The sequence below is a fragment of the Hermetia illucens genome, chromosome 1 (genome assembly GCF_905115235.1).
Source record: "Hermetia illucens chromosome 1, iHerIll2.2.curated.20191125, whole genome shotgun sequence".
Classification (NCBI taxonomy): domain Eukaryota; kingdom Metazoa; phylum Arthropoda; class Insecta; order Diptera; family Stratiomyidae; genus Hermetia; species Hermetia illucens.
In genome coordinates, this window is record NC_051849.1 from 221,226,353 (window position 1) to 221,245,114 (window position 18,762).

The 18,762-nt window shown below is 42.7% G+C and overlaps 1 protein-coding gene across 1 annotated transcript; it reads right to left on the reverse strand.

Annotated features, from left to right (window-relative positions):
• Positions 1–1,300: 1,300 nt before the first annotated feature.
• Positions 1,301–18,522, reverse strand: LOC119657241 (protein catecholamines up). The gene is made up of 2 exons (XM_038064059.1): positions 17,902–18,522; positions 1,301–2,446 (listed from the first exon to the last, which is right to left on the reverse strand). The coding sequence occupies exons 1-2, from the start codon at positions 18,299–18,301 to the stop codon at positions 1,494–1,496; spliced, it is 1,353 nt and encodes a 450-aa protein (XP_037919987.1). The 5' UTR covers positions 18,302–18,522; the 3' UTR covers positions 1,301–1,493.
• Between the last annotated feature and the right edge of the window lie 240 nt (positions 18,523–18,762).

Below are 18,762 nucleotides of genomic sequence, written 5' to 3' on the forward strand. Positions count from 1 at the left end.
ATCTGAGCGAACGTGTCAGAGGTGGTTTGGACGGTTTAAAAGTGGCAATTTTGACTTGGAAGACGAAGAGCGCGCCGGACGGCCAACAATTTTTGAAGATGAAGAATTAGAGGTATTGCTCGACCAAGATCCATCGCAAACGCAAGAAGAACTTGGAAAAACACTTGGAGTCACTCAACAAGCCATTTCCCACCGTTTAAAAGCAATGGGAATGATCCGAAAGGTCGGAAATTGGGTTCCGTATGAATTGAAGCCAAGAGACGTCGAACGCCGTTTTTTCACGTGCGAACAACTGCTCCAACAACAAGAAAGGAAGGGTTTTCTGCATCGAATAGTTACTGGCGATGGAAAGTGGATCCATTACGATAATCCCAAGCGTCGGACAACGTGGGGATACCTCGGCCATGCCTCATCACCGACGGTCAAAGCGAATATTCATGGTGAGCCCGTTAAAACATATCTAGAGACGTTGAAATGGGAACTCCTACCCCACCCGCCGTACTCTCCAGACATTGCTCCTTCTGATTACTATTTGTTCCGGTCGATGCAGCATGGCCTGGCTGACAAGCACTTATCCAGGCAGGCCAATTTTTGGCGCAATGGTATCTATGAATTGCCTGAAATATGGAAGAAAGTTGTGGCTAGCGATGGGCAATACTTTGAACAATGAATGTATAACCAATTTTTCACAATAAAGCTTCAAATTTAAACAAAAAACCGACAGAACTTATTTCTAGGCCTTATACAATCACTTCACATCTATTGCTTCTACACGACGAGAGAAGAGTAAATTGTGGTAAAATTAGCGCAACTCAAGTATTCATTTATTTGCGGAAAGAGAAGATAAGCTAACCTCCACCCTCCCCACCTTTGGCTCCTTTCCCGAATATAGAGCCTTTAGATTAGGGCTCAAAATTATTATTAATTAATACCATTTTTCTCCTTCAGATATCGCGCTAATAACAATTGTACGCTTTTCTAGCCCCTTATGTGCAGGCCATCCCATATGAGCTCTTTTTTTAGATGAGTAGAGGCAAAATAACTGAATTGACTCACAACGATCCGAAGAATGACTTCTTCCTGTGAATCTAATGTGATTGAAATAGAGACCAGACTGCGTTTAATCGATGGATTGTGAACTTCGTATCTAACTAAAATGCTGTCCAGCTATCATCAAAGCATTGCATTGTCTTTAGACCAACAGAACTTACTTTTCCTGCAGCTATATTAAACACTTCGTTGATTTGAGGTTCGTTGTTAACTAGAAATTACAGGCATTGAAAATGAAAACATGTCAAAGTTTCATTTTATCGTCTATTTTACTATCGCAGTACACAGATAGATACATATCACTGTTTCGAAAAGAACTTAATCTCTCTAACAAATGACGAATTCCTCACATGCACACAATACATACAAAATATCTCTATAACAAGTTCCACAAAAAAGACTGTTCTAAGTTCATGTAAACAATAAAATTTTATTCCTAAAACCTATTCGAAATTTGCAATTATAATCATTAATCCTACACCTGCTAGTAAAGCTGAAATTTCCTTCAGAGATTGACCAAGTTTTGTAGACCCCTCAAGTAGTTCCGGGAGCACACTTACCGTTGCTATATAAATAAAACCACCAGCCGTGAACGGCAACACCCATGAAGCAGCCGCATCACTTCCGGCACCTAACAGAGCCAGCGCAGTACCGGCAAGAGCTCCTAAGGCGGTTACCAATTGAAGAAGCATAGCCTTTCGTTTCGAGCAGCCTGACTTGATTAATATTGCAAAATCGCCGATTTCATGAGGAACTTCGTGAAGTAAAATTGTTACAGTAGTTACGAGTCCAATGCTATTCCCAGCCAAATAGGAAGCTCCTATTGCCAGACCATCTGTGAAATTGTGCGTGAAATCAGCCGCCAAGTTCAAATATCCTGAAACCGAAACGTTGCTCTCTTCTGGTTTCCTAGTCTTCTTGCTATCCTTTGTTTGATCTTGTTTTTTCTTATTCAAGGCCTTCTTGTCTCCATCGTCTTTCTTTGCATTGTTTACTACTGCCTGTTTCGGCGAAGGCGCTTCACCGTGACTGTGACCGTGGCCTCCTTTGATAAGTCGCACGCCTTTTTCGACAGCAAGAAATGTGATGATACCTGAAAGCACCCATAAACCGACAGTCATGTCATGGGAATGCCCGTGCCCTTCTTCATCATGATGATGATGATGGGAATGTGATTCAGATGAATGGTCTGCATGATTGTGTGGCGCAGTTGCATGAGGAATAAGATGCAAGAATGCATCACCAAGAAGACCACCTGAAGCAAATGACAGAAGAACTTTAAGGCGTGGTTTCATTTTTTCAGTATTGTCCAAAGGAATAAAGTATAGAATCAAGAACGGTGCAGCACTGATGAGCAGAGTTGAACCCATTGAATGTAGCCATATGTTGAACATGTCTGTAATATAAAATATTTAATAAATATTGTGATGGCTACAAACCTATTAGAGGTTGAATTTTAGGAGCAACTGTATGTACTGTAAAAAGAACAAAATGCCATTGTCGAATCCCCAGACTACTTACGCCTTATTTTATATTTTGAAAAGAGAGAACCCTTACTGACATTCCCATTCCCGTTTTAAAGCATTCACGTTAATAATTTAAATTTTTAGTCTGAATTTTATCTCCATATGATTAGGTGAAACATGCATAGTTCCGATGAAAGTGATGCACACTTCCGCAAACTAAAACAAAAACATAAATATCCGGATTTTCGAAAGGAGTCAGTTTCAAGCAAATATGGAAATGTCAAAGTCGAGGATCCTTACAGATGGCTTGAGGACATTACATCACCCGAAACTCAAGACTTTATTTGTGCCCAGAACAGAATCAGTTCTCCATTCTTAGAAAATTACGCGAATCGGAAGCAACTGAAAAAAGTCATAAAGGCCCTTGTAAATTACCCGAAATTCAGCTGTCCCTTTCGGTGCGGCAATATATATTTCTATTCTATGAACAATGGTATGCAGAATCACAGTGTTATTTATAAATTGCAAACTCTAGAGTCAAGACCCAAAGTGTTACTGGACCCTAACACGTTATCAACTGATGGCAGCATATCTGTGTCAATGGGAAAGTTTTCTCGAAATGGAGAATATTTCGCTTTTGGTTTGAGTACAAAAGGATCAGACTGGATTCAAATTAAGATCATGATGGTCGAAACGAAAAAACTATTACAAGAAACTCTACAAAGAGTAAAATTTTCGGGTATAGCGTGGACCAAGAACAACGAGGGCTTCTTTTACAGCAAATATCCAAAAGAAGCTTCTCGGTCGGGTGGGATTCATACGGGTAAATTACGAAATCATACACTCTATTATCATTCACTTGGACAACGACAAGAAAACGACCAACTAGCTGTTGAGTTCCCAGACAACCCATTTTGGACTGTAACTGGAACGGTAACAGATTGCGGTAAATATCTGCTCATATCGGCTAGTAGCGGATGCAACGAGAACACTTTACACATAGCAAAGCTCGGCGAAACCTACAGAAACATGAAGACAACCGCTATAATCCGAGATTTTAATGGGACCTATCAGTACGTCACCAACACCAAATCAGAACTAGTTATTTTCACTAATCGAAATGCCCCCCATTTCTGCCTAATTAAAATTAAGTTTAACAATCTCAATGAAAGGAATTGGGAACATCTGGTTGAAGAGGATCCTGATCGAATTCTCTTATCCGCAATTTGCGTTGATAGTGATAAGCTGATCCTCCACTACATGAAAAATGTGACGAGTCAACTAGAAATTCGTTGGTTAGATACGGGCGTATTACTGAGCAGGATACCTGCGCCAGTTGGTTCTATAACAGCTATATCTGGCGACAGAAAGTACTCCGACGTATTCTTCAGTGTAACCTCCTTCTTGAACCCCGGGACAATCTACAGATTACATATGTCAGAAAATAGTCGACCTAAACTACAAGTATGGCGACAAATGGAGGTAGATGGGTTCAACCCGGAGAAGTACACTCACATAATGAAATTCTACAAATCCTATGACGGAACATCAGTCCCTATACAAATAGTGCAACGCAAGCGAGCTAAAAGATCGAAGGTACCATGCCTTTTATATGGATATGGTGGTTTTGGAGTGAGTTTGACCCCCAGTTTTAATATCTCTGCAATTGCTTTTTTAGCCGCTTTCGACGGCGTTTATGCGGTAGCGAATATTCGAGGCGGAGGCGAATTTGGCCAAGAGTGGCATAATCAAGGCCGACTGAACAATAAACAAAATTCTTTTGACGATTTCCAAGCGGCCGCCGAATTCCTCATCGACGAAGGTTACACAGATCATAAACGACTCTCAATCATGGGAGGCTCAAATGGGGGTCTTCTCATTGCGGCCTGCATTAATCAGCAACCAAGTTTATACAGATCAGCAATTATAAGTGTCGGCGTTCTAGATATGATGCGCTTTCCATTATTCACAATTGGCGGAGCATGGATCTCTGAATATGGCGACCCAAATAATTCCAGCAGCTTCAAATACATCTCCAAATATTCACCACTTCATAATATCCATGTGCCGGTGGGAATGAAAACACGATATCCGGCTACCCTAGTTTTAACTGGAACGCAAGATGACCGCGTTAGTCCGATGCACTCATTTAAATTTACGGCTACCCTACAGGAGTTGGCTGGATCATCAAAATATCAGAAATATCCTTTACTCCTCAAAGTATACGAGAATACTGGTCACGGTAGTGGGAAACCGTTGAGTATGCAAATAGAACAGTGCTTGGATCTTTTGGTATTTCTCGCCAAGACTTTGGAACTTGGGAAATCTTATGAAAGACATTGAATCAGAGTTCATCAAAATTTTAAATAAATTGTATTTTGCTTGACTTTTGAATATTAAACTTATTCTTTCATCATCATTATCAACGGCGCAATAACCGGTATCCGCGTGAAGTTATGCGGTGTTTCCAAAGATTAATTATTTGAAATAATAAAAACTTGTTGTTTTTTTTCGTTGGTGTGAATATTTATTCTTGCAAAAACCGATATTTCGGGACCAGCTTGTTCCCTTCCCTTGTTAGCACTGATGAAGGGAACAATTGGTTTCCGAAATATCGGTATTTGCAAGAATAAATATTCACACCAACGAAAAAGAAACAACAAGTTATTATTACAAGAAACGGTATCCGATCCAGGCCTGCCTTAGTAAGGAACTCCAGATATCCCGGTTTTGCGCCGAGGTCCACCAATTCTATATCCCTAAAAGCTGTCTGGCGTCCTGGCCTACGCCATCGCTCCATCTTAGGCAGGGTCTGCCTCGTCTTCTTTTTCTACCATAGATATTGCCCTTACAGACTTTCCGGGTGGGATCATCCTCATCCATACGGATTAAGTGACCCGCCCACCGTAACCTATTGAGCCGGATTTTATCCACAGCCGGACGGTCATGGTATCGCTCATAGATTTCGTCATTGTGTAGGCTACGGAATCGTCCATCCTCATGTAGGGGGCCAAAAATTCTTCGGAGGATTCTTCTCTCGAACGCGACCAAGAGTTCGCAATTTTTCTTGCTAAGAACCCAAGTTTTCGAGGAATACATGAGGACTGGCAACATCATAGTCTTGTACAGTAAGAGCTTTGACTCCATGGTGAGACGTTTCGAGCGGAACAGTTTTTGTAAGCTGAAATAGGCTTTGTTGGCTGATAACAACCATGCGCGGATTTCATCATTGTAGCTGTTATCGGTTGTGATTTTCGACCCTAGATAGGAGAAATTGTCAACGGTCTCAAAGTTGTATTCTCCTATCTTTATTCTTCTTCGTGTTTGTGTTTGACAAGTGCGGTTTGATGTTGTTGGTTGATTCGTCTTCGGTGCTGACGTTGCCACCATATATTTTATCTTGCCTTCATTGATGTGCAGTCCAAGATCTCGCGCCGCCTTCTCGATGTGGATGAAGGCAGTTTGTACGTCTCGGGTGGTTCTTCCCATGATGTCGATATCGTCAGCATAGGCCAGTAGTTGGGTGGACTTAAAGAGGATCGTACATCTTGCATTTACCTCAGCATCACGGATCACTTTCTCGAGGGCCAGGTTAAAGAGGACGCATGATAGGGCATCCCCTTGTCGTAGATCGTTGTTGATGTCGAATGGTCTTGAGAGTGATACTGCTGCTTTTATCTGGCCTCGCACATTGGTCAGGGTCAGCCTAGTCAGTCTTATTAATGACCTATTCTTTCACTTCACGCATATCGCAATCCTTGGGTCCAATGTTTTTACTAGTCACATAGGAGATAACTGACCATTTTTCCCTCCCTATCAACCGATAATCAAACAAATATTTGAATTTTCCCCGCCTCTTTATCATTCCATTCAGCAGGGTGTCCCAATCACATGCTCAAAAAGTAATATACAAACCACCTACATTGATTAAATACTTATCTATCCAATTCTCGGCTTAGATAGGCCGGAAAAGATAGCTATAAAATGAATAAGGGGCTCTGTGATTAAAATGACGGATACGTGCAGACGCTTGGAGATAATGTTACCGCAATTATTGACATAATACTCTTATCAAATCACAATTGAATCTTGCGTACCTTTAATGAGACATCAGTCAATGCGTTTAATGAAGCGTTGCGATAACAGAACGTAGTAAAAAATTAAAGTAACTTTTGATTGATTGATTTTGAACGCTTTCTTAGTGAGGCATTGATTGAAATATGAACCAAGTTTGCATTCGACGCCAAATTATAGTTCATGTAAATGATATCCAACAATCGATTTATACGTTCTGCAAGTCTGAGTTAGAATTTTCCAAACTAGTTTCAGAAATTTCCAAACTAACTTCAGATTTCGGAAATTAGGAATTTTCCATTTCAAATTCAGATTTTTCCATTTCCATTTCAGAATTTTTCCAATACCCTACTCTCACTTTCTATACCGACTTTCTGCCACTGAAAAAAAATGGAGCTCGGGTTTTTTAGAAAAAAGATCAAAACTTATCAATTTTTTAGCATTGTTTTGTCGGACCATGGCATTCGGTCTGAGAGAAAATCCCGTCCTCCTTTTTTTCATGACGTACAGACAGAATCGTGTACTTTTGATTACAAAGAATTCTTTCGTTTCCTTTGGAACCTCATTAGTGTCCACTGACAACCGAAAAGACTTCCCAAGTATTAGGACGTTTAAATTGTAGTGTTGCTGTTACTTTCAGATACTTACCCGTCCTAGAGGACCCCATTGGACCATTACAGTCTGTCAAATAAAAGCGTGGTCGTGTTAATTTATAAAAAAAATTATTTGATGAAACTTTCATATTCATATATTCATTGTACACATTACAAACAATGATGCAATTCGGTCAACAATGTGTCCAGTCACCACCGGCGTCGATAATTGCCTGGCATCTCCGAGGCATGCTTTCTACTAATTTGACGGCGTATACTAGTGGCAAGGATTTCCAGATCCGAGGAATTTCATAAGACAACTGCTTGTATGTGCGTCAGTCTATGTGCGTCTTCCACGAAGCTTCCGTTTAATATATGCCCACACATTTTCAATAGGGTTTGCATCGGGCGACTGCGACGGCCAATCCAATGTAACGATGCCAGATTGAGTCTTCCACTGAGTACAGACCTTGCTGCGGTGTTTAGGATCGTTGTCCTCCTGCAGAATCCAATCTTCATTTCTTGTGATGAACCATCGTTTGGCAGATGGCAGTAAAGCCTTTTTGTAGATTTTTATCATTTTCTCGGCATTTAGGTTGCCAATAAAGAGGTGCAAAGTGCCGAATCCCTGCTTTGAGAAGCAGCCCCCAAGATGCACCTTTATTCCATGTTTTACGGTCCGCTGAACAAGCCTATTGGTGGAAGTTGACCAGGCTCGCGTGAGGACAGAACGTGCCCATCATCATCATCATCAGTAAAAATGACATTTTCAAAATCTCTATCAATATTCTCATGCGCCCAAGCGAGTCGCTTTCTCACATGTTTTTCAGTCAACAAAGGCTTCGTCATTGTGTTGCGCCATTTCAGATCATGAGTACAAAGATGAGTTCGGATAGTTTCGTAGGATATATCTAAACCTTTTGCCATTAATTTTGCTTGCCCTTGTCGCAATGTTAAAGCAGGATTCCGCAGAAACAGATTCACTATTCTTTTTTCATCTTTTTTGTTCACTTTTCCTATCGAGCCACGTTCTGGCAAATCATCGACATTTTTAGTCACTTTATATCGCTGTATCCACTTCTTTAGTAGCCGCTGATTGCGACATTTTGGGACCTTTCGGGTGGATGCAAAGGAACACAGCCTCGTAGCGTGACGCGTACTTAGCACTCATGGCGTTTAACGTGATTCTCTTTCAAAAGATCAACGACAACTGAATCTTTGTTGACAATGCATCAAGGACAAAACTTCCCTCTATCGGCTCGCGAAGGAATTAAAGCGAAATCTTCCATTACCTGTCGGTGAAGTCTACCACGCTCTTACTTGACAGATTGTAGTATACTACTTTCATCAAAAAGTTCCTGAATCGCCGCCGTAGCTGCTGACTCGACTTAATTGTTGTTTTTTTGTTAAATTGCCATATCCCTTACTGTCATTCCCTCCGAATTCCGAGTTGAATACAGCTACCTGTGAGCGTGTATAAGTATCAATCCGGACATCAGGTGAGTGACTGAAGTGTTACAAAGAAGCCGAGACAAGAAAAAAAAACACGTAGTTTTGAACAAGGAGTATTAAGCCGTTAACGTGAAACAATTTGTTAAAAACGCTGCGATTTGTTGGCAAACAAGCCATAGATTTTCCACCACAACAACGGATATCATCCAAGGGCTACGTTGGCATAAGTGCATTGCAATCGAAAGGGTTTCTTTGACGAGGACGATATTGATTTCGATGAATAAACTTGTATATTAAGTTTTCTGAATAACTTCTGAAAACTTTTTGTTGAGGGTAGGGTGAAAAAAATAGTTACATCTGTTAGTGATGATGCCGCTACCCCTGATTTTGTATGACGCGCTAATTTTATAATTACGAAAGATCAACGTCAGAATAGGTCGTTAGTGAATTATTTTTTCAATTGATTGATCTTAATCGCAAAAGAAACCAGTGGAGTTGAAATGACGGCCTATATGTTCGGAAATTTGTTAGGTCTTGTGGTGCAACTAAACTTCTAAAGACGACCTCTGTGCATTTCGCTTTACGTTTTTGTATTCGATATTCCATCAAAAAAAAGGATCTTGAATAAAGCGTTCGGTTTGCGGCGATCTTCGTATTGCCCTTCTACTTTGGAAACAGCTTCGAGTAGCAGCACACGGGAAATTGTGATGAATTCCAGTGTTCTAGTGAGCATTTAACATTTAACTCGCCCAACGTGCTCAACCCTAATATTGCCAGCTGATGCATCCGTAAACTCTTAGGTATTCTCAACACCTTCGATGCAGCACAACCTCACACCAAAACCACCGGTCACCAACTCCAATATAATCCCATTTTTGCACCGCAGTTGCAATGAACTACAACCCATTTCTGAAATTACATTTCGCATGGAATCAACTATAGGAAGATGAAACCAAAGGCCGAAGGAAACAAAATATTGAATTCATAACTGATGTAGATGAGATTGAACAATGTGTTAACATGCATAGAGAAGAAAGCTTGTTCAAAGTAGGCATAAACAGTTGCAATGCCAGAGTCGCTTGCTTTCTCTTCTCACCGAAAAATATACCCTGACCAAATGTGTTTGGATGTAGAAAAGAGGAAAGTAGATTCGGGCTGGAAATCGGCACCTAATCTAAGAGTGGGCAGTGGCAATGGAAGCTCTAAATAATGCATGTATGATATAGGATATAGGGCGCGCACAGTGAAATAGTGCTACTTTCTGGGTTGGCCAAGTTAGGCAGATGATCAGAATAGGGCAATATAGTGAGGCAATACCTTTGAAAAACATTATAATAATAATCGTTGGCGCAACAATCCATATTGGTCCAGGTCTTTGAAGTGTGTTAGAGCACTTCATTCAAGACCGTAACGGTACAGTATAGTACACTGTAGGAGGCAATCTCGTCAGCATTGCGCTCGATTGAAAGATTTGAAAGACATTACTCCACAATTTTGAGCAGAGACTCTTTGCCGACGTGCCCATGGATATCGAATCTTGTACACACATCCTAACTTGGACAGACGCTCTTCGAAAGCTGCCGCCTTAAGAGCGCCCCTTCGAAGTCCTTGAGCGAGGCGGACATTATCAAAGCCTCAATGTAGGGGACACAATCAAACGAATCTCCTTGGCTCGGCTAAAGCCCGTCCAGCAAGAAAACAGAACCATGGCGAGAGGTGTGCGACGTGTCCGCTTTAACTTGCGGCGGCCAAGTTCATGGGGCCGTGCGTCTGGTTCCTCACTGAAAACTCCCTTGGTTTCAGCTGGGGGTGAAATGTTGTGGCAGAACGAGCCACTTTCGTGTAGCACGCACGAATATGCGGACCAAGTTGGTAACGACATCGAAAAACCATTTTCGTCAGCGAAAATTGTTTTTTGATGTCAGACGGAGTTCGATTAGGGAAACGGGCGGTTGAATCTGCCGATTAAGAATTATTATTTATTCAGGCAGAGAAAAGAAAAATTTTTCTATTTTTCTAAGAAGAAAAATAAATATGTTTAAATAATCTATTAATAAATTTAAATATTGTAATATTATTTATCCGGATAGCTGAGTGGTTAGAGCGCAAGGCTATCGTACGGAAGGTCGCGGTTCAAATCTCACTGGTGGCAGTGGAATTTGTATCGTGATTTGACGTCGGATACCAGTCGACTCAGCTGTGAATGAGTACCTGAGTCAAATCAGGGTAATAATCTCGGGCGAGCGCAATGCTGACCACATTGTCTCCTACAGTCTACTGTAGTGTACCGTTACGGTCTTGAATGAAGTGCTCTAACACACTTCAAGGCCCTGATCCAACATGGATTGTTGCGCCAACGATTATTATTATGGTTCAAAAAGCCCACGGACCCTCTTCCCGCCCAACCGGACCGAGGGGCGACCAACCTAAGGATGGGCTGAAGGCAACATCCAAAGGCCCGCATCACAGCGATGATGCGTTTTAACGCAAAGTGTGTGCGACCATGCGAAAATGTATTGCTACATCCCGATTGTCGCAAACACTTCAGCCAATGACGCGGAGGTCCTACACTACAGAGACATGGATCTTATATTGAAGACAGTGCGGATCAAGACTGAAACCCATTAGGTCAGATTGTTACCGGACAGGACTCTTCGGACTATAGCACAGGTTGCAAGGATAACTGCTTTTTGCATCTCCATGTATAGTCCAGCCCTAAGATCGAGCGTTTTCAGCGCTTTATGTAAGTTCTCCGGGACTAATCCCGTCGCTGAAATTATTACTGGGACTACTTGGATCTTTTGTAGTCTCCAAGTCTGCTTCATATCGTCTGCCAAGGGGCCGTAGTTCCGGATTTTTTCGTGCTGTTTTTCAACAGTGTTCCGGTCCAACGGTACGGCTACATCGATTATAAAGCACGCTCGTTCTTCCTTCAGAAGCAGAACTAGATCGGGTCTGTTATGATTAACACTGTGGTCGGTGGCAATAGTGTGATCCCACAGTAGTTTGACCCGATCATTTTCCAAGATTCTCTGCGGAGTATACTTATAGTAAGGATGGTAGGTTGCCACTAAGTTATACTTCAACGCAAGGTTTTGATGGAGAATCTTGCAGACGGAGTTATGACGATTGGTGTACTCGGTACCGCTCAACATCCTGCACGCAGATGTTATGTGCTGGATGGTCTCCTCTTCACAGTTGCATAACCTACGACTGGAGTTGGTGATTGAGGAGTCGTGAAGAATGTACCGTTTATAATTTTTTGTTGGGAATTGAAGTTAGGAATCCTTCGGTCTCATAGAAAAGTACACCATTTGTCAACCATTTGTTGGAGGCTTCGATGTCAATGCCTGACAACAACAAATTTTTTATATGACCTCCGTGAATGGGTTTCTCTTTCCACATGTCGATCTTCTGTTGGACTGAAGTAACATTCGACATGGGATCCCATTCTCTGCTTCTCAAGTTCAAAGGAGATAATTTATTATCTGCCATGACGGTAGCCTGATGTATTTGGCTAGAGGATTGTTTCTCATAGAAAAACTCACGAAGAGAATGCACTTGATTGTAGTGCATCGTTTTTAAATCAAGTACCCCCCTTCCTCCCTGATGACGTGGGATAGTGATCCTCAATTTTTCGGCAGCTCTATTGTGCATGTTGTTGTTTGCAAGAACTACCCTTACCCGTCTATTGACAGATTCTAAATCAGTATTACTCCACTGTATCACACCGAAAGTATATAGAAGGACGGGAATGGCAAAGGTGTTGATTCCCATGATTTTATTTTTCCCGTACAGCTCAGTTTTAAGGACAAGATCCAGACACCGCTCAAATTCCCCCAGCAACTTAGATTTAATTATTGCCACAGCAGGTGTTGTTGCTTGCAATATGCCGAGGTATTTGTAGACGTCGTCCGAATCCATGCCCTCAATTCGGATGTTATTTTGGCTGTATCCTTCATTGTCGGTGTGTTTTCCCCGAACAATTGTTTTTATGCGACATTTCTCCAAACCCAACTGCATGCCGATATCCCTGCTGAACTGGGTCATGAATGCTGAGCCTGCACTCAGTATAAACCAGGACCGCTGTGCTTGCATGGCGGGGCTCTGATTGTAGTCCCAAAATCAATCCGTGTCCGAAGAGGACCGTGGGATTAAGCATTCACGGCAGGTACTCACGTTAAACCCCGAGGACTTTCGTGCTGAACTGGATGGTGATGTCCAGCAAGGAGCGAAGTTGGTTCTCGTCTTTCGCATACAATTTGATGTCGTCAATGTACATTAAATGGCTTAATGTACATTTCGACAATATGCCATGCTTGACTTGGAACCCGTATTTGCTTTCATGCAAAAGATGGGATAGCGGATTCAAAGCCAAACAAAACCACAGTGGGCTTAGAGAGTCGCCTTGGAAAATGCCACGCCTGATTGGTATCTCTCCTGATGTTTGCGAAGATACCGATAGCTTCGTGCTCCAATTCTTCATTACTGTTCTCAGAAGAAGAACAACATTCGGGTTGATTTTATACAAGCGTAACACTTGTAGTAACCACGAATGTGATATGGAGTCAAAGGCTGATTTATAATCGATGTAGGCTGTCGAGATGTTTCGTTTTTGGTGGACAGCCTGCTTTACAGCTACCGTATCGATTATAAGCTGTTCTTTGCAGCCTCGGGAGCCTTTTGCGCATCCTTTTTGCTCCTCAGCTATCAATTTATGAACATCAAGATGTTTTGAGATGTTCGCGCACAGAACTGAAGTGAAGACCCTGTAGATGGTAGGAAGACAAGTAATTGGTCGACATTTTGAAGGGCAAGAGACACCCTGTTCCTTGGGGATGAGGAAAGTTATCCCCTTGGTGAAAAATGGTGGAACTAAATCAGGATCGGCAATCATCTGATTAAATTGATTTGCCAATATCCTGTGAGTGCTCTTGAACCGCTTCAGCCAGAAGTTGTGAATTTTGTCAACTCCTGGCGCCTTCCAGTTACCTGCCTTGTCAAGGACTGCTTTAACGTCGACTTCAGTTACGTCAGGCATGGTCATTTCGGGGAGGGCCTCGCATGAACGCATAAGGTGTGGGAGCCACGCTGCTTCTAAATTGCAACGACTGGATTCGCTCCAAACACTTCTCCAGAAGTCTTCTGCCTGATCCAGATTGAGGTTACTTTCCCTACCTGAGTTGATGAGATTTTTGTAGAATCCTCGTTGATTCTGGAAGAACAAGGTGTTGTCTGTCCTTCGCTGAAAGCTTTTCTGATACCTACGGATGCGATTGGAGCATACCGCAAGTTTCTGCTTCAGCACCTCGAGGATTTCTTCGATTGGCATATCATTGGACAGATGGTAGTTTCCAATGATGTTCGCAACGCATCTGTGCACTCTTGATGATGAATTTCCAAGGAGTGCTTGCGTCACACGACCAATCTCCTTTCTCAACTTTTCGACTCTTTTGTTGAGTCGAAACACCCAGAACGGTAAAGTCCTTCTGCGCATACCTCTGTTATTTGGTTATGGAGACGAATAACCGTGGCAGCTGCAACGTAGATCAGGCTGTGAACCTCTGTAGCAGTAGTCTCGCTAGCCAAACGATCAGCCAAAATTCTGTCAACGGCAGCAATGATGTTAGTAGTTGCCGAAGTAAACTTCAGTTTTGGGATCCTTGGCCTAGCGTCTGGGAGAATCTCAGCATACTCTGTGAATGCGACCTGGAATGCGGTCAAAGCCTCATTATAAATTGGGTCGACATCCCCAGTTACTAAGCTTCTCCTGACTACTGGATTCATGGAGTGCCTTACAGGTGGAGTACTTGTGTTACTCCTTTGACTAGTCCGGTAATTTGATGACTCCAGCCCGAGCTCAAGTGAAACCTCTTGGAAGATTTGTTGCCTAGTTGGTAAGGCAACTCGGTTGTTATTCACGATCACTCGGTACTGGTTGACGACGTTCTGTTCCGGAACATGACTTAGCTCCGGAAATCGGGTTATGAACGCGTCATGTAGTCGATGTCTGTACCCTGATGGATTCCGTTCCAAATCCGTGACACGGTAATAGGCGCGGACGATAAATTCGTCCAAACCATACGACGCCTAGGTCTCCTGTCCCTGGTGGTTGACGGCATAACCGCCAAAACATCCAAGGGCGAAGAGCCGCTCTGATGTTGTTGAACGACCCTTAACCGTGTTGGGTACTGTCTTCGTGTCCCTGAGGTCCCATTTAAGAATTTAAACCAAAGTCCCCAATTTTATTCCCACGAGTAATGGGGAACCAGTCAGTATTAATATTATTTATATTACAATATTTAAATATAAAGTAATTTTAATTGCCTATAATAGACTCGGATCACTATCTCGTTGACATAGTGTTCCGGCCTCGAGTTACAACATCCCCTACAATTCCCTCTGACAATCAGGTGATAGTGAATACTGAAGCCATCCAAGAAAAGTCGGAATAGCTGTTTCGACAATGAATGTAAGCTAGCAACAGAGCGGTAGAATGCTTCATACCAGGCATTGCTGCACTCTCAAAGAACGCGAGCACACGCAGAGGCCTACCACGAACTCTGTCGAGTGGAAATCCGACTGCACAGACAGAAAAAGAGAACCTGAGAGAACCCACAAGTCTATGAACTTGAGAAGTACATGGAGCAACCGTACCAGGCAAGGAAAAGTTTTACCACCAAGTCAGCAGAATGTAGCCTTATCCACCTCGATAAACGTCCTGCCGAGACAAAGAGGAAAATCTGGTTTCCGACAGAATGGGCAAATTGGAGCTGTGGGTTGAGTATTTTGATGAACTGCTCAACAACGAGAATACCGGCGAGTTGGATATCCTGCCAACTGAAGATTGCGGCCACCACGAAGCAGGAAGAAACAATCCATGCAATTCATCGGTTTAAAAGCTGTAAGTCGCCAGCAGACGGAATGAAAGCTGAACTGGTTAAATATGGAGGCGACCAATTACACCAAGCGATCCATGAACTGATGCTCAAGATGTGGAACAGCGAATCAATGCCTAACAACTGGCAATGAGGCAACATCTGTTCCATTCTTAAAAAGAGAGATATCGTGCAGTCCAGCAATAATAGAAGTATCGCGTTGCTGGGTACCACTTTTAAGATATTCTTCGCTATCTTCCTAAGCCGGATAGCCCCATACGCCCAGAACATCATCGGCCCAAACAAAAGTGGGTTCACTCCAGGCTAATCAGCAGATCAGATTTCCTCTCTGCGACAAGCGTTGAAAAAACTGTTGGAATATGGCCATCAGTTGCACCATCTTTTCAGTGACTTTAAAGAAGCCTATGACAGCATAGCCACACATGGCTATGAGAGAATTCGGCATACTGACGAAATTGATCACACTGATTAGGCTGACCCTGACTATGTTCTGACTAGGCCAGATAAAAGTAGCGGAATCACTCTCGAGACCATTCACCATCAACGACGATTTAAGACAAGAGGATGCCGTATCATACATCCTCTTTAACTCGGCCCTGGAAAAAGTGATCCACAATGCAGATATTAATGCAAGGGGCACCATCCTCTTCAAGTCCACCCAGCTACTAGCCTACGCTGACGATATTGATTTTATGGTACGAACAACTCGAGATAAGTATTCTACCTAAAGATAGGAGACTACAACTTTAAAACCGCACGATTGTTTGCTGCCAACAGAGCCTATTCCAGCTTACAAAAACTGTTTCGCAGAAAATTACTCAACAGCTCTTACTGTACAAGACAATGATCTTGCCAGTCCTTATGTATTCCTCGAAGACTTGCGTTCTTAGCAAGAAAAATTGTAAAATCTTGGACGCGTTCGAGAGAAGAATCCTCCAAAGAATTTTTGGCCCCATACATGAGGATGCACGATTGTGCAGTCTCTATAACGATGAAATCTAGGAGCGATACCCCGACCGTCTGATTGTAGATAAAATCCGGCTAGTGAGGAGTCGGTATGGGTGAGGATAATCCAGCCTGGAAAGTCTATAAGGATAATATCTATGGTAGAAAAAGAAGACGTGGTAGACTCTGCCTCAGATGGACCGTTGGCGTAGGTCAGTCAATGTTTAGGGATATCGAATTGGTGGACATCGGCGCAAAACCGGGATGTCTGGGGTTCCTTCCTAAGGCAGGCCTAGACCGGATACCGGTTGTGTGCCGTTGATAATGATTTACTAGCTCTGATATTAATAATATTAATCATTGGCGCGACAACCCAATTGGGTCTTGGCCTTGAAGTACTCCAGATCACCTCATTTCAGACCGAAATGGTACACTACAGGATTACAGTATCCTATAGGGGGCAAAGTGGACAGCATTGCGTTCGCCCGTGATAGTTACCTTGCTTTGACTTGGGTACTCAGTGACGACTGCTTTCGCACGACAGCCTAGCGCTCTAACCAATGAGCTATCCGGACACAAGCTCGAAGATTGTTTCCAGAATTTTTTTTTCCGACGTGGAAATGCTGATATCTTTAACAAAACCTTGGGGTTAGTAAGCAACACTTCGTCAATAACCTGATCCACACCCTGTTCGGTTACAACCGTCGGAAGATGCGATCCCCGGCGAAGAATAATGGGAGCAAGCACATCGGAAGATTAAGGATCGACAATGGACTGTAAAATATCTTAATTAGAAGAAGATACGATCCATCTAAAGAAAACAACACCCGGAGATGCAGAGTCTATCTTATGTGGTACGTTTTTGGTACGAGAAAACCCACAATCTGCACCCAAAATCCGTCTCGCTATTAAATGCGAACATTCATTATTGATAACTTTCTGATCTGAATGAAATCTCGGAAGAAACGTAAAAATCACGATAATGCCTTAAAGCCATTTATCTAAAGAATTACGAGTATCCAAAACGTGTCTAGCACAATTGCTGGCAAGCGCTCTGAGCTGCTGATTACCCAAGGGGCATTTGGAAAGCCCAGATTACTGTTATCGGGCTGGCAATTGCTGATAAGCGCAAACGTTTCCCTGCACGGGATTCTGGGTCATCTAACTGTTTTAAGCCCCCCAGAAGGGCAGCCGTTTGCTGCTTATTTGGATGGGAATGATTCAACCTAGATAAGTCAAATAAATGCATTTAGCCCGCTCCGTGGATTTCTGCACATTCGAGCTAACCTTTGAGAAAAGCAATTCATGCAGCAGAACGAAATCTTCACATTTTCGTCCAAATATAGAATTTGTTTATGTAAAAGGATAGTTTGCGTGGTTTTTGGGGCACTATTGATGCGCATTCTGGGCGAAATAGGTTACCTGCTGGCGGCACCGATGTTTTCTGAGCAGCTGGGGGATGAGCGTGGTTGTGGCCGTTGTCATGTCGATGTCCGTGGTCATGATGGTGGTGCCCATGATCGTGATGATGGTGGCCGTGATCGTGATGATGGTGCCCGTGATCATGGCCATGATGGTGGTGATGACCGGCATGTTCATGAAGATCCAGGTGTTCCTGCTGCTTCTTATGAAACTCCTCGTTCGCTTGTCTCGAATACTTGAAGCTCGGCGCTTCCTCGAAATCGTGATCGTGATGATCATGCGACGCACAAATCTCCGGCAAAGTGAAAAACACAATCACCATAATGCCAGCAATGGCCAGGAATCGTCGAAATGGCTTTCCCCGGTTCATTTCTGCAACACTTGGCTCCGAATTCCGCATTTTACAAAAGCGCAGTGCGCAAACACTACAACGTATGTGATGTGAACAGTTCTGGATCAGGAAACGCGACGGGAAAACTTTGTTACACGTCACTCGAACCTCCGCCGCCGCGTACTTGTCAAGACGGGGAAAGCAAGATCTCAAACAACGATACCGGTCCCGGGTGACAGCATCCCCAGTCAAGTAATTCTGATGATCTGGAGCTGTCAAAATAGATAGCAATTCGTCTTTGAGGTTATCTTACGTGTAGAATTGCCAGATGGCAAAATGTGATGACTACGAAAAAACGAACATTGAATAATTTGCCTTTGATTCATTAGTCAAGGTAGAGAGCATTTAACTTTTCGGTGAGCCTTTTCACAATAGTGCATACAAAAGAAAGGAGAAATATTATGAACAATTATATATATTTGTTTGCAATGAACTGCATTACCGGCAATCTCAAGATGAATTGCGTAATT

Coding starts and splice junctions, on each gene's coding strand:
- LOC119657241 (XM_038064059.1), bottom strand. CDS start 18,301: ATGCGGAATTCGGAGCCAAGTGTTGCAGAAATGAACCGGGGAAAGCCA. Junction 2,447..17,901: donor AACATCGGTGCCGCCAGCAG/GTAACCTATTTC, acceptor TTTATATTACAG/ACATGTTCAACATATGGCTA.